The following is a 24241-nucleotide window of genomic DNA, read 5'->3' on the forward strand; positions in this document are numbered from 1 at the left end:
CATAATTACATTTACACACGCTGTACACCACAACTTCACAGCGTGCCCAGACTATTTACAGGCAGAAGCTTCACTGTCTCGACCGCTGCCGTTGCTGCTGCTGCTGCTCCTCTTTTTTTGTCTCCTCCTTTCACTCCTGCTCTTTGTCCTCTCCGTGGGTGATCACATAACACAAGTTCTTGTAGTCAAGGTTACCAGTGACATCCAGAGGGAAGTTTGCAAACATCTGATTTATCTGTAAGCAAACAGGTACAGTAAAGGTTTCGCCGCACTCTCTCTCATGTTGTGATAAGGAGCTGTCGGGTTTTGCGGAGAGGGATCACACATGCTATTCAATCTACAGATAAACAGAGCTGGCTTTTGCCATTCAATTAGCTCATCAGAACGAGGAGATAAGTGCGGTTATGTATCATTGTCATATATTCCACTCTGGCCTCTTTGTGCACTCTTTCATCTATGCTTTGCCTGCCTGTTTATGTCTTCCTCCTGATGTACTCCCTCCTCCTCCTCCTCCTCTGCCTGTTTCTCTCCTCTTGTTTTTCCTGTCTACTGAACAGAGACATGTTGATATGAGGCCCGCTTGCACGGCCACAAGGGAACAAGTCTCTGGTGCTTTTGATCAGCTGCAAGATCAGACATGTCCACAGCTCCCCCGTGTACACTCCAGTGACTGATCATGCAGTATAATGGGTAGGCACAGACAACCAAAGATGCACACACCCACACATGTTCTCTCTGTAGATCATATAAGCATGGGCACACACACACACACACATAAACACACCCCATTGCAGAGGGCCTGTGGTCCATGTGTTGGCTCTACTCACAGTGGGGTGGCTTGTTTGCTGGACACAAGGGAGCGAGAGAGAGATGGTGTGTGCGATTTCCCCTTTCTTGCCCTTTTTCTTTCTTTCTTTTTTTTTTTTTTTTTGCCTTTGACAGTAAGATGGATGATTGCAATCACAGGAGCCATCAGTGAGACAGAGTGGAGGTCTATGGGGCAGTGAGACACAGCCATGGGAAACCAGCCGTCAGATTACTGCACCGCGCTGCCATGGGAACACTGTGCTGTTTATTTGTCTTGGGGTTTTGTTGTTTCATATGCATTTTCCTCTCTACTTTACCCCCCTCCACCGTGAGGCCGTTTGATGTACACAACATGAAAGCCTCCTCATTAAACATGTGTAGGCTGAGCGAGAGGGACGGAGAAGGAAAGCGCTTACGTTTCACAACATAGTAAGCCTACTGTAAGTCAATATGTCTCCTCAAACCAGTACAAATGTGACAGATTTCATAGAGATTAGACTGGTCTCTTTGATCCCCAGAGTGAATGAGAGGCAGACTTTTCACTCCCCAGTCAACGGATGTTTTTAAGAGAAACATCTGTTGCTGTACAAATGAGATTACTGTGTCTCTAGCCAGGGGCCATGTAGGTTATGAATGGCACTGTTACTGAAGAGAGGGCCTGGAAGAGAGCTGAGAAGGATCTTTGTAATAAGCTGTAGCTGGTAGTTAAGGGGTTTAAATCAAATTAAATTGCCTGGGATTCTGGGTATTCATCAATGCTCACCTTTAACTTAGTCAACGCTATCGCCACCGCCCGTACCTTTGAATCACATATCTCATATTGATACATCCAATATTTCACCTTGTTGCCAAGCAACAACTCACCTCATCCTCTGTAAACTTGTCAGCCTGTGACATGAGGTGATTTTTTATCCTGCAGGAGAGGAACAGGAAAGAAGAATTACTGTTTCCATCTCTTTGACTCAGAATTAAGTGTGATTTGTATTTCACCAAACAAGATATGCGTTATCTTCCCGCTGGAACTTTGCTAATGATTTACTCTACAAACTGATTCATAGTTATACGAGTTATGAATTCCTGCGAGAGGCTGATCACAAGGCACAAAAGTCATTTCTCGCCGCGTTGGTGCAGAACTGTGAAGCAAATCACACACTCACTCCTCCCCCATGAGGACTCCACTTCCTTCTGGGTCAAAGACCTTGAAGGCATTGAGAATCGTCTCCTCCGGGTCAGTTCCTGACAAAACACAGGTAAAGCTGCGAGTAACAAGTGTTCATCTGTGTAGACATGCTGTGCTCTCTCAGTTTCGCATCATACTTTATATGCCGTTTCTGGCTTTTTTTTTGTATAGTTTTGTTGGCAAATGCTAAAATTTTATGTTTTGATGATCTTTAATCCAAGACAGGGTTTTCCTATGAGAGACACTAAACACAACTTAAAGCTTTGACTGAAACGAACCATGAATAAATGATGAAGATCACTTAAAACAATAGCACAAACCAAACTAAAACTAAAGGTTTATTATTCATTTAAGTTTAGGGTTCCCAGTCAGAGACAAGCTGTGGTGTAATACAGGAGAAAATAAATAGTAAAAACTCAAGAAGCTATGTATCTATTATTATTTTCCATTTTTGCATATGTACAGTATGACTTTGTTTTTCTCAAAAACTGAATTTAAATTAAAGTAAATTAATGCTTCAACCATCCATAATATTATCCATATTAGTAAATAAAGCCTAAAAGATGCACACTGCACAATCATTACAACGTTGGTGCTGACTGACCTTTGAGTTTTTCTCCAAACATGTTGAGGAACAAAGTGAAGTTGAGAGGTCCTGAACACTCCTTCATCATCTCGTCGAGCTCATCGTTACCAACGTTAAGGCGACCTGCCATCAAGCACATCATACATTTATGTCATGAAGCAGCAATCGTAGGGCGAGAATGTGATATTTACACTTCTTGGTTAATAAATCTTTACCCAGAGCGGCATAGGTGTCCCTGAGGTCGCTCTTATCAATTATACCGTCTCTGTTCTGGTCCATGATTGTGAATGCCTGCCAGCAGAAGACAGTCACAGAGGTTACCAGGGGAGGCAGTACAGCTCCACACACACAGTTTCTCCACAGCATCTGTCCTCTGACCTCTTTGAACTCTTGGATCTGGCTCTGCTCAAACATGCCAACGATGTTTGAGCCCCCTGTCTCCTTCTTCTTGTCCTTTTTGGGCGACTGTAAGAGAACAGACATGTCTGATGAGAGAGGAGGTCTGTGGTGGTTCCTTTGAGTCAACAAAGAAACTTCTCCTCATCAAGAAATTTGAGGATCATCCACAAACAGTTCGATCCTGATCAAATACTGCATGATCTTTAGTATCAATCTGTAACTGTTCAGAAATGACAAGCGATGAGCACAATGTTTGCATGTTAATGGATGCAACAAATAGACTAGATATCCTGCACAGCCTGTTACCATTGTGTGGATCCTCTTGCAATCTTCTTTGTGATCTGATGAGCTCCTATGAAACAATAAGAGGAGTGCCCTTCCTTTATATACTAGTAGGTCAACTGTCCAGCATGCTGTACATGCTTCCCACAGCGGAAAGGTATGGCGTGCCATTTGAAGGATACTTTGAATAAGGACATGTGGAAACAAGCTTCGAGACATGCAGTGGATCTATATTTGAAAGCATATAGAGTGAATATGATTTTAGTCACTGTAGCTAATAATTCTCTATTGTACATGTATCAGATTATGACAGCGGTGAGGGGTCTGGCTGCTCTGGCCGTCGAAAAACATTATTTCTGATAGACGTCAGTGGTTCCAACAGCTGTTGTGGCATCAGCTCATTATGGGGAGCAACATTACTCGCTCCCCCTGTGCCTGCAGGAAATGTCTCATTTGACAGCGTAAAGTGTTAATTCTGTGTCAGGGCATTAACACAGAATGATCCACATCACAGCTTCTGATTCCTGACTCCTCCAGCTTTAAAAAGACACACATGTTCGCCTCCTCCTTCCTGCCTGATTGTTGTTGAATATATAAAGAAGAGACACTTCAGCAAAATAAGCATGGCTGTGCATGTTTAATTAAAAAACTATACGTGTGTTAGTACAACGAATCTTGCCAGCAGTATGAGAGGTTTGGTGTCTAACAACACCTTTGAGGTCATTCAGTTAGGCCACCTGAGTGGGAACAGTGTTGCAATCAAGCAGTCAGTGATGTGAAGACACAAAGCGAGGCCTCACAGTGCTATTTTAGGGACACGTGGCCCGCGATGACATGACTATCAGCCATGTATGGCGTTAAGCTAATAGTAGATCAGATCTAGGGATGCTATCATTAACATGATTTAGTGCTAACCTGCAGGTACACGCGAAAGAGAGCTGTACTTTCTGGAGATGGTGCACACGTCACGCTCACACATCCCCTCTAAGCACATCCATTACCTGTCCTCGGTTTCTGTTTCAGCACTGTAAAAGTCACCTTGCAGACATGAGGTGATGTGCCAACGTTAACGGTTTACCATCTTTATTATTTGTCAGTAAGTTGCATTGATGTTGCATGATGTTAAAGTTGAAGTGGAGGATTCTGATATAAAACACTGACCTGAAAATATTCTTAACTGCAGCAAATCATCTTAAACACATCTCTGCAAGATGATTTTTTTTTTTACTGTAGCTCTGTTTATCAAAATTTTTACAATGCATACCACCTCAGAAAATATTAGACTCTCACTATTATGTGTTAAAATACAGTAGTGTAGGCCGACCCTTTTCAGCTGCAGACAGTTTACATATGAGGCAGGTTCATTACTAATTGGAAGATTATTTATAGTTGGCTGTTGAATGAATCCTGTTTGAGAACCAGAGCTAATTTGTTAGAAAGCTGTACTCCTGATCCACACTTCTAGTCCTGATTTTTCCCCAGTTGGAGCCACGATTGCAGAGTTTATGAATCAGTTATTTCACCTTGGCTTATTATGTTTTTGTCACATCGGAGCTTGTTCAATGCGCAAGAACAAGACTACGTTAACAGGATATTGTAACCGATCCCATAGTTTATTTTCATTAGAAACTTTGTAGTATTTTGATAGTATAATGTGTTTTTTAAATAACTTATTTCATTTAGAGAATATATTTCAGGGATTCTTTCAAGTACCACTACAGGGAGGTCATGTACCACCAGTGGTACTTGCACCATAGAAACAGTGCTGTAGCCGAAACCACAAAACATATTAACATCACCAAAGAGAAAATAATTATTTCCAGGACATGGAGTGTCAGGCCTCACTTAAAATCCAGCTTGACTCCACAGAAAATACAAAGTGTAACTTTAATACAGCTTTAAAAACACTATTAAATGTTGAGTCCATAGAAAAACCTGCAAAAATAACTACTCTGACAACAGTACATAAAAAAATCAGTTCTCACATTCTCAGTTACCTCATGATTAAAGTCAAATAAACAGACAATAATGAATAGATTTCTATTGTAAACTTTGACAGCTGATAATCATCAGCTGCAGTGAGTCTGTTTACAAATCATCTATCAGCTCTGGCCTCAGTTCAATCAGCTGGAGGTGATACAGCATGTTTATCACGATTCAAACCAGCCTGTCAAGTGTTGGACCACATCAGTCCTGCCTCTGTTGCGCATCACCGCATTGCATGCCGTGCAGTAGTGTTCGGCCCAGAAGCTGGCCTGGTGCATGCTGTAGCTCCCTCTCCAGTTCAGGTGCCGCCTCAGCCGAGCCGGGTTGCGCCTCAGCATCATGAGGTACCGTGCCAGCCCACGCACTGTGGGGAAGTCGTCCACGTGGATGAAGGCTTCCGGAGGCAGGAAGCGCTCGTAGTTCTGTCTGGACGGACCCAGGACCACCGGGATGGCACCGGCCTGCACTGCGTTCCACAACTTCTCCGTGATGTAGTCGGTGTGCTGCGAGTTCTCAAGCGCCAGGTAGAACTGGTACCTTTCGACCAGCCGCACCACGGTGCTGTCCTTTGGCACCGGCCGGCCCGCGCGCCCGAACACATCCACTCGGATGTACCGGCTGAGACTGTAGTAGAAGGCCACGCGCGCATGGGACTCAGACCAATTACTGACGACCCAGACCACGAGGCGGGGCCGGTGGAGGCGTGAGCGCGTGGGTACGCGGAGCGGGTGCACAAAGTGATTTTGGACACCCTTGTTTCTGAAAAGATACCCGTACGGCACGAATATATCAGAGTCAGTCCGGTAGGTCATGGTGAGGTTGAAAACACCCTCAAAATACCTCAGCCTGTGCGTGTGCGTGGGCGACTCGAAGTTCATCCATATCCACTTTTGCGCACGGGGCCGCGGTTCCGGTGGCAGATCAGCTTTGCCGGTGGCGACCTCACGGTGGTGCACGATCACGGCGTCAGCGTGCAGGTACGCGCGTGCGTCGTCGGTGAGCGTGCACTGGTCGATCTGATAGAGCTCAGAGCAGTCCGGGAGGCTGCTGTAATGACCGAACGGCTGAGTCCATATCAGGATCGTCACCGGGCTGTTGACCTTTGAGACAAGCGGATCCACGATGCGCGGCTCCGGCAGCCAGAGCAGGCTGACACCCAGGATTGACACGAACCCGACGGTAGCCACGCACACGGAGGAGCAGGTCCTCCTGAGAACACAACATTTCTCCCTGTGGGACAAACTTGTACGCCTCTCTCCAGCTCCCATTGACCCTCTTCACCCTCACAGAAACTTCATATAAAACCAGTTTGTTCCCTTTGGCCGCTGCACGAGTATCCCATTAAAACTTTTTTTTAGTCCGTTGTGTCCTGCTGGCACACCTTAATGTCCTACTTTCAAAGTCAGATGAGATAAGCAGTGCCGATAATAAAGTCAGGTCAGGTTTGATAATGGAGCCTACAACAGTCCACCAAGCTTCTCCACGCATTGCTGTCACCTGTCCTATATATAATCCACAATGGTGATAGGTAATATCACGCCCTCCTCTCATTCTTCCCTCTTCTTTCAAACAAGAGTGCACAACATTTGCACCAAGTCCTGTATGCTCAAACATTTCGACGTGGCAGCGTTGCTCTGGAATCCTGTTACCGGTGAAAGGAGCTTTTGTGAGTCCTGGTTGCACCCAGTTTGGGTAAACACCTTGCGCACAGGGCGCGGTGTCCTGGACTGAGCAGAGGTCATTTTTATAAATAACAAGACATATTTCTCATTTAGACTGTAAATTAGTTTGTATAAAAAAGCATTTTCACTCAGGGTGGAGGCCAAGGGGTCAAATCAGAAGTCCATGGAGTTTGTGTGTGTCAATACTGGGGTGTAACTTAGAGCTGTGGCTAATAATTCATATTAAAATAATCCCTCACATGTTATGGGTTGACTAAAAGAAGCTGTTGTGCTTATCAACTTAATAAATCATGTAAGATGAAACTCAATCTTCTATTTATCGCCCTATGAACGCTACACGTGTTATCCTCCACCAGGTGTCTCCCTACACAAGCAGAAAGCTGCCCTGTGAGGCGTCCTGTGTGCAGCCTGTGAACTGTGGTGACATTGGGATTTTTCTCCAAACATGCATGTTTAATTTGGCCAATGAATAAACATTTCAGCTGTAAATTAGTCAGGCAGCAGCGAGGCTTTGAAAAGGTTTGTGTTGAATGTTTTATTTATTAGAATATGACCCAGGATTGCAACACCCTCCAACCAGAAAATCTTAATAAATGACTCATAGTTTTAATTTGGTGATCTAACCCCCTAAACAAATAAGAATGAAAAAGACAAACACAAGTCTTCAGACAGTGACACGTTTCTGCCTCCGTAAAAAGGATCAGCTGTCCAGGTTGAACAGTTTTCAGTTCTGATCAAATCCAATGAAAAAATGATGAGGCGGCAGGGTTGGAAATCCTGCACTGTGTGTTGTGTCTCATCTCTGGTGGGCAGGAAAAACACGCCGTGACTGGGACAACATTATTCCTCCCCACAGACACAGAGTATGTCATGAAGTCTGAGTGTGAGCGGAAAAAAATGGCAGACAAGGAGGAGTGGGAGGAGATGAAGCAAGAAGCATGTGTCTCCACTGGGTCCTCCTCCTTCCTGTTACATCCATTCACTTTTCTTCACCGTAGAGAGAAAAAAAAAGAAAAAGAAAAAATCTCTGGATATGTCCGTGTGTTTGTGTGCGTGCATTTGTGTGTGACTAGTTATCCCCATAAGAGGTTTTGTATTCTTTCTGCATTATTTATCCTCCCTTTCATCTGAACAGTTCTATTTTCAGCCAATCATTTCATGTCCTGCCCGGGGTTATCTTGAGTTGGGAAGAAGAGCACGGCAAACTCATAAGTTATGGATACATGCCGAGGCTCAACATTATAAACACATGTATGTCTTTCCTCAGAAATAGCAGAGGTGGCTGAGGTCAGGAAATGACACATAGGAATGAGTTTTGTTTATCTTCTTTCAGTTCGCTCTTGTTTATTTTAATCCTTTTTTTAGGCCGCACAAAAACCCATGTAAATGTTGCTGGAAGTGTGCTATAATTAAAGTTGTGCTGATTGGTGATATGGTGACATTTTGTTCAACTCAAATTACAGCCAGGGTGATACACAAAGCTTGGCATTTATGTTTGCTTCATTTTTCCCTCCTCTCCTTTGCTAGAAAATAACTTTTCTTTTTGTCATCGAGCTCTTTTCATTTGCTGTGGCAGACCTTGAAATCTCCATGGAGGCATCGATATCGCATCTTTCTCTGTTCAAAGATCACTTTAGCAAGTGGCCACATGGATGTGTACATACATGAAACAGACGCAGGGTCTTTTTTTGTATGGACTTAGTCAGTCGTCTTATAAGGACTGCACCTCATTGTGTTGTGACGGGTGAGGCACACAAAAAGACGACATGTTTTGCAGGCTTTAACCCATCTTTTTCTCTAGTTTTGTACATTTTCCAAGTCCGTGTTTACTTCTGCCTTCCTGTTTGTGAGAAGTAATACCGCTGTCTATCTGTATGAGTTTTGGTGTGTGTGTGAATCATACCAGCACAGAGAGAGGCATTCAGTTTTTGATGGGACCCCCAGGTCTTCACTCATCTTCCCTATTGATTTTCTCTTGCTTTCCTTTTTGCTCTCCCAGGGGATGGGGATGTCTCAATTGGTCCCGGCCGGTGAAGGAGAGTGTGAGCGATAGACAAACAGATAGAAGATGAGGGAAAGAGCAAGGAAAAAAAAACTGAGGGGAAAGAACATAGAGAGAAAAAGAGGAGGAAACTGCAGGAGGGGCCTGCGAGCTGCCTGATCACAGAGGCCCTGGCTGACCCCTGACCTTGATCATGACCTCAGAGGTTACCACATAGGTCAGAGGTTGTGTGAAAGTGCCACTGCGGCGATTCACTCCACTGCTGGGTGATGATGATCTTATGCAGCCTCCCCAGCCTGTCTGACATGATCAGTGTTGCTCTCTGCCTGCGGCTCCCAAGGGCCACACATCCATCTCTAACCCGGCCACACAAGGCCTGCTAAAAGCACCTTGCAGGCAGAGTCAATGAGCAGGAGGGAAAGGGACACAAACAGAGAAAAGTGGGAAAGCTAAAGGACAGAAAGGCTGTTTTATTTCATACCCTGTAGCTCTGTCGGGGTTTAAGATCGACTTGTATAATGGCACTGACACAAAGAATGTGTGTTTATTTCTCTATATTTAAACTTTAACCAAAGGTACATGAAGTGATGAAGCTTTTTAAAGACCTAAATCTGTGGGTCCCAACATGTTTCTTGTGCTGTCCTTGTCAGGAACAATTTACGTTGTTTTTTTCCTCCTCTCTAATTTTACCATAGAGTGTAATAAAAAGACAAGAAAGGAGGAGAAAAAACCCTCTCAAGTCACTCATGCCAGACGTGCATGAGCCTCTCTAGCAGGAACATGATAATTTGTAGGTGGATTGATAACTCAGACTCTCTGAATTACACTGTGTACCCCCTACTGCTTCAAAGTAACTCAGAGCCTAGTGAAGCTACAGTCAAATCCTTATGGAGATACTGTGTGCTGAAATTCAGAGAGTTTAGAAAGAGAGCCTGTTAGGACAAAATCAACTGTTTTGTAAGATTCATTTCACTGAATAAAATTGTTATTTTACTGGACACAGTTTTGCATCAAAACGTGGAGGGACCATTTATGAAAAATGCAGGAATTCATTGATAAAGTCTTGTGTGAAGGAGAATTTAAAAGGTCTCTGCATGCACACGTATGTTCAAATGATTTACCATTACCTATAGAAACAGACAAGTTTAATGAAGAGAAAGTACTTAGTTTGTGATGTGTTTTAGGCGAGATCTAAGATGAAGTCTGTTTCATGTTTTATTTTGCAGAGTTTGCATAATTTAAGCTACACTTTTTTTTAAAGTAAAATTATTATTAAAAAGCTGTTTTTAGGAAAGGGAACATTATTCAAGGGGCATAATTTATTTGTAGACATTTGGGTTGAACACATTGTTTGTTGGCAAAAATGTTCACCAGTATTTTCGGTGTCTTGTGGGCTGGGACACAATACATAACAAAGCTAATAACTGAAGTAACTATATCACCTTACAACCTTTGAAACATTTAATCATTGTGTCAAAAGTCAACAGTGTTATATTTCCTGGTACAAATAGTTTTCTGGTTTTACTTCCCCTTATTTATTATTGATTGATAAGATATTATTGATTGTGTGGTATGGCAATATAATGCACTCCTTTCAGTTGTGTCTTTTCTTTGTGTGAGGGTAAGAGAAAACTTAACAAACAGAGCATAATGCACACAATGCAAAACTACTGAACCTGTATGGATTATCTCAGACCTGTATTTCTGGTTTCGCTTAATGATAGGTAGCATCACAAGTCATGCAGGCCAAGCCAAGGAAACACCGATTAGCATGGCAGACAGAGGATTAAATGCAGGATTTATCGGTTTAAATGCAGTATTTTGTCTAAAAAGTATTCATTATGTACCTCATGGTACAGACAAGTTGGTCATATTTAAATGAAGACAATCATGAAGAAGATAAAATTAGTTTTTGAGACTAATGCTTCTTGAAGCTCTCAAAACAGCATATTTGTTATATACAGACTAGCTGAGAACATTTCATTGAAAGCGTGTGACTGGGTGTCATGGCCAAACTGAAATCAGTCTTTAATTCACAGTATTATGTCAATAAATTAAGTATAAAATAAGGCAAAGCTATTGAGGCTACATATCACTTGAGCACTGAGCACCATTCATACTGTAGAAGGAGGCAGACACAAACAGCTTCAAATCAAATCAAGTAATGACCTGAGAGTTGAAGCTTATTCAGAGAACAAAAATGCCCACCTTTGTATCCGCACAAATGTAGCAAAAGAGGCATTATTATCTATGGCAAATTCTCGTGTTATTTTTAGTGAATGCAATTAAAGTGCAATGGCTGTAAAGAAATGAAAATGATTTGAGAGAGAGAAAGAGAGAGAGAGAAAATATAGCTAAATATTTGTGTTAAAGGCTTTGAGCATTCAAGAAAATAAACATCCTAAGTGTGAATGCAGGCGTGGATTTTCCAGGCCTTGCAACACACTCGACAAGTCAAATTTGGGAACCCACAAAAAGCTAAAAATGAAAACTACGTGTTCGACAGATGTGTTACCCTGATAAACCTGAGCAGCTCCAGCTCTGGGTTTGATGTGCAGAGCAGATTGGAGGCTTGAAACTAAGGCGTGATGTGTTTTTAAGGTGCACAGTTTGACACAGGAATTTAGGGCACTCCATATGTACAGTGTAATTAGAAATTCTTTGCATATCCACAAGCTGAGGGGGGTCAGGGGACATGGTCAGCAGGAGTGACGCCTCAGGAGCAGCCAGGGCTCAGTTCGGTGCTCAAGGTCACTTCAACCACAGATATGTATGCACATTGACAGTCTAACCACTGGGCTGCCCTGCTGCAGCAATGACCGGATTAACAGCGCAACAATCTTATTTGAATAACTAATCTATCTATCTATGCAGCAAATTAATGTCTTAAATTAGAATATCAGGCTCACTTTCTTTGTCTTATTATTGTACGCTGAGAAAAAATCTTGAACTTGGAGATATCTTGTGCCAACTGTAAGTCCACTCCATCTTTTACCCACTCTGAAACGGCCAAATTCATCAGGTCCTCACTCAGCAGCCCTGCTTTGTTGCATATGCTGAGTTTGTACACTAGATCCACCCTTTTGATAAAGAATAAAAACTCAAATGACTGTGGTTTATTTTTGTATTTAATTAGAGTTTAATGTTTTATTTGAACAATCCAGACAAACACATTTAGCCTGTGTTCTATTTCCCACAGCCCTAATGAATTCAATTGGTTTTAAATTCATATTTAACCTTATTTTAAAAAAAGAATAATCCTTCATACAAGACTAGATGGAATAAAACAAAAACATTTAACTGGCATCACTCAGAAAACTAGACAGAAAACATGGAAAAAGATGTAGTATTCATAAATTAAATGCAAGTTTTGGGGGTTTTAAATTCATTTCATACTTCTTTTTTTTAAAGACAAAGGTGACTTATATATGATAAATAAGCAGCTTCAAAAACTATGACAAAATCCAAGGAGGTGAATGAGGGGGAAATCACTTAGTACAAATCGACTTTTTATTCCTAAATCTGACTTTGATGCTGTGTTTTTGGAAGCAGCAATGATTATTGACGTAATAAATAATTAAATGTATGAATTATCCTCTTACACAGCTCAGAGGAAACATTGGTCCTGAATGCTCCCTTGGTGGGATTTTTTTTTCTTTTCTTTTTTTCTTTTTAGATATGGCTTCCAAGTAGCCTCCTGGCATTATTTTTTTGTATGATCTTTTGCTCTTCCATACAACACACAATGATCACACAAAAACGCATAAACTTGTCGCTCATAATTTTTTTTAAAAACGTAATAAAAAATAAAATAAAACGAAGAGTAATTTAATGCCAGTTTGGTTATTTACCTGTGATATCTGAATGTTGATAAAAAAGCTATTTAAGCAATTATAATGGCGTTATTAAGGAAACACTCCCGTGCGCTGAGTCCGTTCCGTGCTCCAGCTGTTCCCGCGGGTGGGCGCTGGGAGCGATCCAGTCCGGGTGTTCCCTCCGCCCGGTCCTCTCCACTGAACTCCAACCCCCGCGCTCTCTATCAGCATCTCATTCCTGTCTCAATATGTCTCAAGATGGCGGCCAATGCAGGATCGATGTTTCAATATTGGAAGCGCTTTGACTTACAACAACTACAGGTCAGTTCAACCTCCGTTCAAACCGTCTCTCCTCTCTTCGCCTCGGCGTGTGTCGTCTCTCTCGGCCGCTGTGTTTTGTGTCTGTTTTCGGCGGCCGCCCTCGTAGGTGTTTCGGAAGAGAATTCAAGACCTCTTCCTCACATTGATGAAAGTGGCTCTCTCTCTCTCTCGCTGATCAGAAATTGATCCTCTTTGTTCAATTCAACATCGATCGGACACTGCAAACCGGGCAAGCCGGGGCGACGCCGCGGGGATGCGGGCCGAATATTTTTAATTTTTTTTTTTAAAGAAAAACAAAAACAGGCAAGGGAAGGTTTTTTCGGTCGGCTATGTTTTATTGGCGTGTTGTTCAACTTTTACTGGAGCGAGTAGCCGTAGTTAGCCCGACGCTTTAGCCGTTGTAAGGTTGGATGATTTGGGGGGGGGGGGAGAAAAAAAAATAAGTGCGACTCATTATACGGTGGCGCTGTGGTGACACCGACCATTGAGACGGGCAGCTCAGACACACAACAGCCGCTTTTTTTTGTTGTTGTTGTTGCTTGTGTTGTGTGTTTTATTTATTTTATAGAGTGTGTGTTTTTTTACGTTAACTGTCAGGTTGCTAAGTTTATATGAAGGCGAGTGTAAACGTTAGCTACCGTTTAACGGCCAACGGTTTTTGAAGCAGTTTCGTCTCCGTGATCAACTCGGTGTTTTTTTTTTGTTTTTTGTCGGTTTCCCCTGACGGCAATTATACACAGAGAGGTTTTTTTTATGTGTGTGTGTGTGTGTGTGTGAGTGTGTGTGTGTGTGTACACTGAGACATTGCCACGTCTGTGAAAGTGGACGGGACACGGAGGGGACAGTGTGTGTGTTTGTGTTGTTTTTGACGCGGTGTAGATTTAAAAAATAAAAAATAAAAATGGTTAGTTTTAAAGCGGCGGAAAATCTGAAAAGATCATGACCTTGTTGATTGTGATGAACTCCAGAAATGTCCCAGCTTTTTACCCCCTCCACCTCCACCTCCTCCTCTCTTCCCTCTTCTCTCTCTCTCTCCCGTGCACGCTACTAATCTGTGGCGTGCACGGGCACAGTGAATGATATGAGGAAAATATTGGGCCTATTCACTGTGTGTGTGTGTGTGTGTGTGTGTGTGTGTGTGTGAATATAAGCCTGTGTATATTAGAGCCGTGTTTGACCTATCACAAGACATGTAGACAATGGCACTGTTGTGTTTTCCCGTGGCATTTAAACGTGCATTGCTGAATTTCAAATCACAATTTATGAATATTACTATCCCCAGCCGCCGTGGTCATTAACATAAGATTGCATTATGTAGGCTAGTCCAATTGTTCATACATTATTTTGTAAAATGCACACAGGCTTTTTTTTTTTAGGAAGGGGTGGGGGGGGATTTAAACTTTTATTTAGGTCATGATGCCCCTATGACTGTGTAGACAAAAGGACAGTGAACAAGTCTTCCCAGCGGGCTTTGTGTCGCACTTATGCCACATCATCAAGGCTTCACTTCTCCTATTTATTTGATCCTGTTTGGTCCTCCTACTCGTGCCCCCTTGTTCATGCATTATGTAAAAAAAAAAAAAAAGGAAAAAAAAAATTGAGACTGCTTTCTCTTTTCTTTCCTCACTATCTATCTCCACCCCCTCCTTCCACCCCCACCCTCCCTCCCGAACACAGTCTCCCTCACCCCTCCCATCCTTTAAATGTTTTTTTTCCTTCCCCGTCTCTCTCTCTCTCTCTCTCTCTCTCTCTCTCTCTCTCCCTCTCTCTCTTCCCTGGCCCTTCACCCTGCTTTCACCCATTTCGCCCTCCGTTACATAGAACTGGTGTGTGTTTGTGAATTATTATTTTGCGTGTGTGTGTGTGTGTGTGTGCGTAGATTGACTGCCAGCACGGACAGTGAAGGCACTGCCAGCAGCCAGGACATGAAAAATGCATCGCATAAGTTTGTGATAAGGCCCTGGGTAATTATGGCAAAGGCCCCTATCACAAGCGATTAGTCAGGACAGTGAATCTGAGCGTGTGCAAAAAGCCTGGCGGTTGGCAGGCCTGTCTGCAGGATAGGAATCAGTTGGAGCTTGTGTGTGTTTGTGTGTGTGTGTCTGCGTATATATATGTGTGTGTGTGTTCAGAAATGCTCTGAACATTCACTGTCTATTATTGATGACATCTTATTTACTCTCCCTCCCACTGAGAGGCTCCTAGAGGAAAGCCTTCAGAGAAGAACCTTTCTTTTTTTTTTTTTTTTCTGTTTCAGTTCCTGAGGATAATGTGGGGTTAGTAAGATATGATCACGGTCTACACATGGCCTTGTCAGCCAATTGCTTTCTCATTTGCTTCTTCTTTCCTTGTGATCGGACAGACAAACACACACTTAGCGTGTGTGTGTGTGTGAGAGAGAGAGAGAGGAGGCGTCAGCAAAGGAATGTTTTCTCTCTCTTTAAAAAAAAAAAAGTTCTTTCTTTTGATGATGAAAATCCAACCCAACCTAGATGTCAGTCGCTTTAAGCCATCACAGCGTCTACTCCTCAGGCTCACCAACTGCTGATGTTCATTAAAATCCTATTTGATCAGTGTGTCCCATTCCCTGTGTGAGAAACCAGCTAGGTGGTTGTTACAGGACAGAGAGTGCTTTGAAACAGCACAGCGAGCTGTTAACTTGTCTTTTCTGCATGCTTTTTTCTTTTTCCCCTCCTCCTCCCTTTTTTTTTTTTTTTTTTTTTTTTTTTTTTTCCCCCCCCCCCCCCTTTTTTTTTTTTTTTTTTTTTTTTTTGCTGCTCCCCCACCACTACAAACACAAATGGGTGCAACAGTGATGCTTTTAGCAAGGTCTCGCACACTTGCAAAATGGATCAGTGATTCAGAGATGATGGCAGGGTGACAGTGAATTACAGATGGAGGAGGTTTTAACGTCTGTAATCCCTGTCCGTCCATTACAGAGTTGAGTTTCTTTAGAGGGGATCATCACTCTTCTCTCCTGTTGTTTTTTCTTTTTTCCTTTTTTTTTTTTTTTTTTTTTTTACCCAGTCAAGCAGTTTGCTGGAACATTGTGTTTCTACTCGAGAACGACGAGAGATTGCGCTTCATTTTAAAGGCAAACCTTTAATAAGACACGAGAGAATAGCTGAGCCTTAAACCTATACTTTTATATTTCGTGTGTAAACTCAGGAAAATTAAGAACAGACCTTTTTTTTTGTTATACACAATTCCCAATTTAGGCCCTAATAGCCTACATCTCACCTCATAACATTTCCTGGAACAATGCACCCTAGAGCCATTTAGAAAAAAAAAAAATAGTTCACTATGTTAGCGTACAGCTAAATAGTGACTTAGATGAAAACTGATCTACAGCTCGTTCTTATTCACCACCTCCTAATGGGTAAATTTAGGAAAAGGGTTTTGTAAGGTGATCCCGGAGCTGTGGTCAGTGGCAACCTGAGTGGTTTAAATCTCTCAGCGACCGGCCCGCTGTTGTCTGTAGGAGTTTTAGTGTTAATTTATGAGCTGGTTGTCTGAACTCGCTGGTGGGATATTTTTACCCCTCTGTTGCTGCACAGGCTGGGGGAGCATAGAGGAAGGGGCATCACGTCATGCTTTTACTGTAGCCAACCGCTTCTCTGCCCAGTGACAAAACCTGGCATTGGGACTGAGGTTTCACTGTGTGTTGGTGGGTGGTGAGCGACTAAGCATGAGTCAGAGAGAGGGACGAGTGCATGTCAGGTCTTTGGTCTGCCCTCGGTCTGCTTTGGTCAGGGCTCTGGCATCCTACTTTCTCAGACGTTATAGTGTATCCTTATGAGCGATACACTCAATAGGGCTGAGAGGAATGGACGTCTCTCCGAAAACTTGAAAATAACATCTACCGTGTGAGTGGCTAATTCTCACGGGACGGCCACACTCCTCAACTTCGCTGATTTAGCTCACGTCACAGTCTCTTCATCCTCTCTCCACTTTGAGGGGCGTCTACCAGACTCGGTTTATCAGATATGATCCAAAAAAAAGTAAATTCGTTTAACTCCACCAAAGTCTAACAGATCATTTTAATAAAACAAGTTTACCGTGCACGGTGAAGGAAAGTTTGACCATTGTTGTCTGATGTTAGAACAAAAGATAAAAAGCACTTAGCAGAAGTCTAAAAATAGGGGTACCCAAACAGATGGAGTCAGCAGCTCTCTTAATGCAGCGCAAGTCTGTGACAAACATAAATTCTTATAAAAACCAGAAGGTGTGGAAGTCTCAGCTTGTGTTAGAAACATCAGACTTTTTTTCTCTTTTTTTCACTGTTTATATATATTTTAGATTAAGCAACACTAAAACATTTAATGTGGCTACATTTAATTTGAACCGCCTGTAGTTCAGTCAAAAAAACAACATAATGAAATCATTTAGTCCCCTCTTGTACTGAGAAAAATAACACTTTGTATGCTTCGTAGTATACTTCTTTTTACCCCCCAAGAAAGCCGTTTTTATTTCGTTTCTAAGTTGCAAACATGTTACAATATGTGGAGTGAATTTTATACTAAAACTAGGCCAACCCGCACCACAGAGTTACTTTTTGTTGCAGAGACTTTTATGTGTTCTTACACTTTGACATGAATCATCACTGATTTCACAAGAGACTTATTATAAGCAGTTCAAATTTAAGCCGCAGTATTCCTCCACAGGCTGATTGTGGACGTCACAATATATCAGAGGGGGCCTACAGGCCGTGTGAATCGTCTGTATCTGGCTTCTGTTAAAGCGTACTGTGCTCTGCCTACACCAAACTTTATAACTGAGACTCACAGCTTCGGTACACAAGTTAATCCTGATAAAGACGTCATAAAAGTGTCTTAACCAATATTTTAAAAAAGTACACATTTTATGTCTTGGCGTACTCAATCAGTATGTGAATATACTCTTATTAATTTGTAGTGCAAGTGTGGCTTTTCCAGCTGGGATCACTAACCTGTGTCTTTAGAAAAATATCATAATTCATTGTTAGTTATGGCAAAACTTTACTGTGCATGTAAATGTGCCAGCCATTTATAAATAGACTGTAGTGCTTTCACAGTTCTCACCACATTATACTAAAACACTTTAATGTAACTACCCTAGACAAAACTTCCACCCAACAACCAGCAACAAGAGCACAGGGGGCAGTTTCCAGAGACCTATTTTCAAGTGGCAGGCATTATTTACAGACCCACTTGGAGTCTCTCTCTCACCTACAGCATCATAGAGTTTCACCGTATCTCATGACAGAAGCATCCATTATTCTACTGCTCTGTATTCCAGCACAGAGAGCTTGGGCTTCAGTGACTGGACACTTCTCTTCAGGCTCGCTTTTTTTTTTCCCTCTCTTTTTTTTTTTTTTTTAAATAGAATATACAAGCCGCTTCCACGTTATTTTAAAAAATCAAGAGTACACTTGGAACAGCGCCTCCAAGTCCGGTGTAATCTTCTATAGTCTATTGTTCATCTTGTAATATTAAGCCTACAGGTTTCAGTAAACAGAAAATATTGCATTCCCAAAGGGGGGAATGTTTTCGTCCATAGTCGACTTGTAAAGTAAGAATGCAGACCAGCAGTGGGCTCGGATCCAGCCTCGTATGTGCAACATAACAATCCCGTCACTCTCTTTTCTTCTTATCTTTACTCTTGTCTACCAGCTCATCTCATTTTCATCAAGGGGATTCTAATTTAAAATGCCAACTTTTTATTAACTAGTCAATACGTGTCTGTTTGTGAGGTGTGTGACCTACAAATAATTAAACGTTATCCATTCCTTTTTGTATTGATCCCTTTTTATTGACATTCGTCGGTACACAATGTGTTACACGGCGTAATAAAATGGGGATGTTGGTAACAATTAATGTAGAGCTGCGACTAAAGATTTTTATTATTGATCAACCTGGTTTAATCAAATTTGGTCTTTTTAAATGTCTGTCACAGTCTTCTAAAGTTCACCATGACATCTTCAGGTTTAGATTCAGTTTATCTAAAATGCAGAAAAGCAGAAATCCTCACAGCTGACATGCTGGGACCAAAAACAGTTTGGCTTTTCTACTAGAAAAACACTTAATCAACTGTCATAAGAGTTGCCGATTAATCTCTTGTTCCAGTCATTTATTTTATTTTTCAGTAATGGATCATTCTGTCCAGTATTTTCCATTCTCCAGAGTCATTTTACACTGTACACAAGGATTATAGTTATGTGAGGAAACCTAAGAAATGTGTGGTGAGAATAACACTGAATAATGACAACTTTTAGTTAAAAAATAAAAAAATTGACTGAAAGCAGGCGAGGAAATCTGAGCTTTCAGAAGCCGTTTGATTGGCTTTTAAGGTGCAGATTTCTGATGACCCAGCAAGCCAAACCTGGACAAGATTTGCAGTGTTTTGAAGAGTTAAACAAGATGTTAACATGGAAATATAAACAGAGGCAATGGACCAGAAAACGAAATGGAGTCCCATTTCCACAAGGTACCACAATGTGATAATTTAGACCAACTGCAGACGGTCGCACAGTGGGGGCCAGTGTTCGAAGCAATTTTTGACAAGTTTGGCTGGGCACGCAGCTGAGTTTGAAGCTTAATGCAGTGCTCCATTTTGTTCAATAAACGCCGTCCCTCTGCACAAGCCTGCCCCGAAATTTGTTGTTGCTGCGGTAAAGACCCCGTGGCCTTCAACGTCTGGCGTTATTGGTGAACCACTTGCCCTACCTAATTTTAGTGCTGTTTATCTCACCGTTATCAAGGAGTCTAGGCTAAATAAGGCCTGAGGATCCTCATGTGCAGACCTCATCCCATGTCAACCCATGACTCCAGTATCAGTGTCCTGTTAGATCATTGACCATAGGTATTGAATTCTAATAGGCCTATTGGTGTGTCCTAATGGTTTGAGTATTGAATTATGATATTGGCATGGGCTGATGGCCTCAAGATTGAATTATGATATTGGTGTGCTGCTGGCTAATGGTTCTTAGTATTGAATTATGATATTGGTGCACTTTGATGGTGTAGGGATTGAATTATGATATGGCTTGCTATCTGCTAATAGCTCACTCTGTGTAATTTTCAATGTCAGTCATGACTTGAGTTGCTAGATCCATAGCCGGCCTTCAGGCTCGGCCAATCAGTCACATCAGATGTGAAGAGTCTTCAACCTTTAGCCTCACTTCTGTTACTCTCTCACTCACTTTTGTCTCGTGTTCAGTCCATCCAGGAGTTTATGATTTGCTACAGCAGGTAAAATTATTATTTTTTTAAATACATAAATAAGGGTTTCATGTGAAGCTGCACAGTTTATTTGTGTAAATCCACCATTTTAGCTTTGAAACGAGGCGTGGAACAAACTTTCACAGCTGTGAGGCGATGAGATGTTTCATGGCTTAATGCGAGCGTGGATTTGGCATTTTTCATACACCATCTTGCGTTATAAGGAGCCCTAATGTTAAAGTAATGGAATTGTAATGGGCCCTGAATCTGAGCTAACTTCGTTTCTGTTAGTGTCCACACCTTCGCAGTGTTTATGTTGAGCTCATTCCCATTTTGGTAGTTTAAAAGCAACCAGAGCTGTGATGGTCCTGGCTGCCAGCTCACGGAGTAAATGGACGGCCTGCTTCTGTGTCAGCCCTCTAAAAATAACACAGACTGCTGGCTGGGCTCAGCAGAAAACTACCACCGATTATGATGATTCAACTACCCTGTATTCACAGGTGCGTGTGTGTGTTGGATGGGGGTGGTTTATGCTTAACAAATTGTTCTCTGCAGCTGGTATGATATTCACTGGTCTAGTTTTACATTGTAGGTTGGCGAACTTTGTTGAAGCGGAGGAAACTGTTTAGAAACTATGACGTGTGTTTTCAGCTATAAGGGAAGAACGGCCATCTTATTTAAGTGTAGCGAACCAAAATCTGATTAGTACGCTGCTATTTTTACTGCACAGGCTTTGCCTAATGCATGATTGATAAACGTAGGACTGCTCTACAGCTTTGTCCGCCAAAAAAACCTGGGAAATTCCACGCAAACGCCACAGTCCAGTATCTGTGAAATTCATTGGACGTCCTCAGACGGTACCCTAACCTCTCCGTGACATTTGACCCGAGCAGCTGTCAGACTGGAGTCAGGGTTCAGAGGTGGTCTGACCCCGCAGACCTCGCCATGACCTGGGCTGTCTGACTGGCCTAACCTTTAGAGCTAACAGATGATGACTTTACCATCTGTCTTGCCTTTTTAACAGGTCTAGCCTCCTTGAACTTGAACTTGTTTGGACGTGGAAAAGAAGGAAAAAAACAACTGAAGGGGGGGAAATTGGTTCACAATTAGCCCGGGCTGTTTTGCTATGTTCATATTTGTTTTCTATTTAAAGGATGACTACATGCATAGTCAAAATGAAGTTTTTGTTTACTTATTTGCAAATAGTTTGGAGGCGTCTCTGCGTGCAAGCATAAAACTCAGGATGCACGTCGCTATGCACCATAGACTGGTCACTTTTTTTTTTTTAAAGTGAGAGTTGTCCTCTTGAGAAAGGGGGAAGGGACTATGTGTTTAGTAGACACAGGCTCATCCGCTGACTGCTGTCTGACCCTGAGTTCAGCGGTATGGTTATTAATAGGCCCAGAGGCCTCAACTTCCAGGAGGCCCTCTGATCAGCTCCAGATGTGGAATGAGAGAGAGGACAATTCTTCGTTAGCCTATGTTTCACATGAAGCAGAAAGTACGGGAGAGATAGGCATTTGGTGAGACTGATAAAGTGTTGGAGGGGGGGAGGGAGGGAGGGAGGGACAGGAGACCTTTCCACAGCAGGAGTGTGTTTTGTGAGTCTTTGTTTTCACGTGTGTGTGTGTGCGTGTGTGTGTTTTTCGTTTATTACACTCTCTGCCCTCAGACCAAAAGACCATAAAAACGTATGGCATCACCATGGTGACCATAATAACTACCTATAAAACAGCGTGTAAACTGTGAAATAAGACAAACAGACCAGAACAGCCCTGACTGGCTGGCTGGCTGACTGAATGGCTGCCTTCCGCCATAAAACTATTTGAGAGCCAGACTGAAGGAATGCCTTGGAGGCTGCTGTGGCTGTCACGACACATGAAAGGATTAGGCTCTGTGTTTTATCTCCTCTTTATCTGATGGTAATGGATAAGCTGAGTGTAGCCTATCATCTGACGCTTGGGCCGGGGGTTTGATGTTTTAGTAGGGTGACGGTTTGTTGAGTTGACCGCTTTGGTCTATTGATTGCTGTTTGATGGTTTTGATATGTAGGCTGTGTGGAACAGGTCAAGTCTTTTATGCAGCGAAGGCTCCAAATAGCTTTTAGCTGTCCTTCACTCCCCCCCATTACTCCAGTGGTTCGTTTGATGTTTGGATCAATCAATAGAAAGAGCCTGAGCTCTTACACATGCTCCATCCTACTTCCCACTGAGCTCAGTTCCTCTTCCTTCATTGTGCAGGCTTTATATCATATTCTCTCAACACTGAATAAATGATATAATTACAACCCATTACGTAGCCTAATGCAAGCTAATTATTCTGTCATTACTGTAAGGATTAGCTATGCTCGTTTTCTCTATTCTCACTGTGTTCCTCTGCCTCCTCCTCTCCAAAGTCGTGCAAGCAGAGCGTAAACTCCAACCCATAAAGGGCTGAGTAAGACTTAGCCCCGGGACGCTCTCCCGTTGACGCTGATCGTATAGACCATGGGTGTCAAACTCACTCAGGAGGCCAGGCCACGCTAGAAGATAGTGACAGCATGGGCTGGACACATTAAAGAGCCCAGATATATCTAACCTAATGTGGCGCTTTGATAACATGCTTTTTGATTTTATGCGTCAAAGTGAACACGTTGCTTTTATAGGCCGTGGCACGACTCCTGCTGATGTGTCATCATCAGGCGTCTAGAAAATTACTGGATACAACAGATAGACGAGGCCAAATTAAAACGTGGAAAAGGGCATCATGCAGAGCGGGGATTTAATGTACCAGAGGCACATGAGAGCGATGCAAGCCTTTTTATTTTTTATTTTTCACTGTAATTGTGCCAATAGCATGAAGCTGCTTGTAGTCCTTTAAATGGAAGTCTAAGTGAATTACTACAAATCAAATAGGCTAACGAATTGAGAACAGATCAGATCTTAACTAAATTAGAGCGACTTTGAACACTTCTCCATTGTCTGCAGTCGTACACTTTCTAGGCCAAAAAAAAAGAGCAGCTCGCATACGAGTGTAGGATCATTATCAACATTATGATGATTATCACAACGCCGCTAAGCTGCACCTGTGACCCCGCCACCAGTGGTTACATGTATGTGCATATTGATGTCATACGAACTAATGTCAGTTGTTGCCCGAGTCCTTGGGAAGCAGGCTTGTATATAGTGCTACAGAGCCTGGAGAGCCCCACTCCTCTCACAGACTTGATTAATCCCTATCGCCTCTCTCCATGATCGCAGTTTCCATTTTTTAGTCCGTATCTGTGCACTCATCCCCTCCCCAATCTCCTCTCACGGGCACAGAATGGCTTCCTGGCAGAATGGAGGCATTAATTCAGGGATGAGAGGTGTGATACTCTCTCCCTCTCTCTGGTTCTCTCTCTCTCTCTCTCTCTCTCTCTATCTGTGCTCTGTTTGTAATGCGTGGCCTTTATCGTAGCTGAAACAGCTCACTACCCTCTGATCCTATCTCAGATCTCAATATCCTAGCCGTTCCACCCTGTAAACGCAGGGATGAAAAATCTTGCCCTTTCACCAATGCATTACACCCGAGCATATCGCCGCGGCCCTCTCCTCCCATTGCACCCTCCACACCACTCACCCTTTGTGACACAGGCCTCCAGCTAAATTCGAACTCTGCAAAATGAGGACCAAGTGAGCTGCACTTCCTCCACGCCAGAAACCATCTTAGTCTCATTATATTTGTATTTAGGCTCAGTCCCGGCCTCTGAAAACCCTTGTCAGACAATGGGTCGGGGTAGAATAATGACTAGCTCTCAGTAAGCTTCAGGAGAGTTAAGGCTTGGGTGTTGGGGAGATAAAACAACAACCAGTCTCTCAGCAGAGAAACATGGATCAATACAAACGAGGCTGCGGTGTAAAAAGGCTGTTTTTGATCCAGGCTTGCGTCAGCGTCAGTGAGGTGAGTCTTGACAGCTCCTGTGCTGTTGGTAGATATGGATCTGTGTTCAAAAAAAGGAGCA

General features: G+C 42.6%; 3 protein-coding genes across 6 annotated transcripts in view; 1 reads left to right on the plus strand and 2 right to left on the minus strand.

The window, feature by feature from the left end:
* Positions 1–5: 5 nt before the first annotated feature.
* On the minus strand, positions 6–3038 carry LOC104931269 (myosin regulatory light chain 2B, cardiac muscle isoform). Its single transcript, XM_010746236.3, has 6 exons — positions 2952–3038; positions 2789–2864; positions 2592–2696; positions 1965–2043; positions 1672–1720; positions 6–235 (listed from the first exon to the last, which is right to left on the minus strand). Exons 1-6 carry the CDS (start codon positions 2985–2987, stop codon positions 131–133), a joined length of 450 nt encoding a protein of 149 aa, XP_010744538.2. The 5' UTR covers positions 2988–3038; the 3' UTR covers positions 6–130.
* A 2084-nt stretch (positions 3039–5122) lies between these two features.
* LOC104931562 (alpha-(1,3)-fucosyltransferase 4-like) lies at positions 5123–6882 on the minus strand. Its single transcript, XM_010746589.3, has one exon. It carries the CDS (start codon positions 6506–6508, stop codon positions 5405–5407), a length of 1104 nt encoding a protein of 367 aa, XP_010744891.3. The 5' UTR covers positions 6509–6882; the 3' UTR covers positions 5123–5404.
* Positions 6883–12536: 5654 nt separating this feature from the next.
* The window catches only part of cux1b (cut-like homeobox 1b), a 60002-nt gene continuing 48297 nt past the window's right edge, over positions 12537–24241 (plus strand). The window contains exon 1 of one of the 4 annotated variants that reach the window (XM_019252824.2): positions 12537–13060. In XM_019252824.2, coding sequence (XP_019108369.2) covers positions 12821–13060 — 240 coding nt within the window. In that variant the 5' untranslated portion in view covers positions 12537–12820. The remainder of the gene's footprint in view (positions 13061–24241) is intronic. The other 3 variants (XM_019252826.2, XM_019252828.2, XM_010746224.3) reach the window with 3 other exon arrangements.

Source organism: Larimichthys crocea, chromosome VII, assembly GCF_000972845.2.
Source record: "Larimichthys crocea isolate SSNF chromosome VII, L_crocea_2.0, whole genome shotgun sequence".
NCBI lineage: Eukaryota > Metazoa > Chordata > Actinopteri > Sciaenidae > Larimichthys > Larimichthys crocea.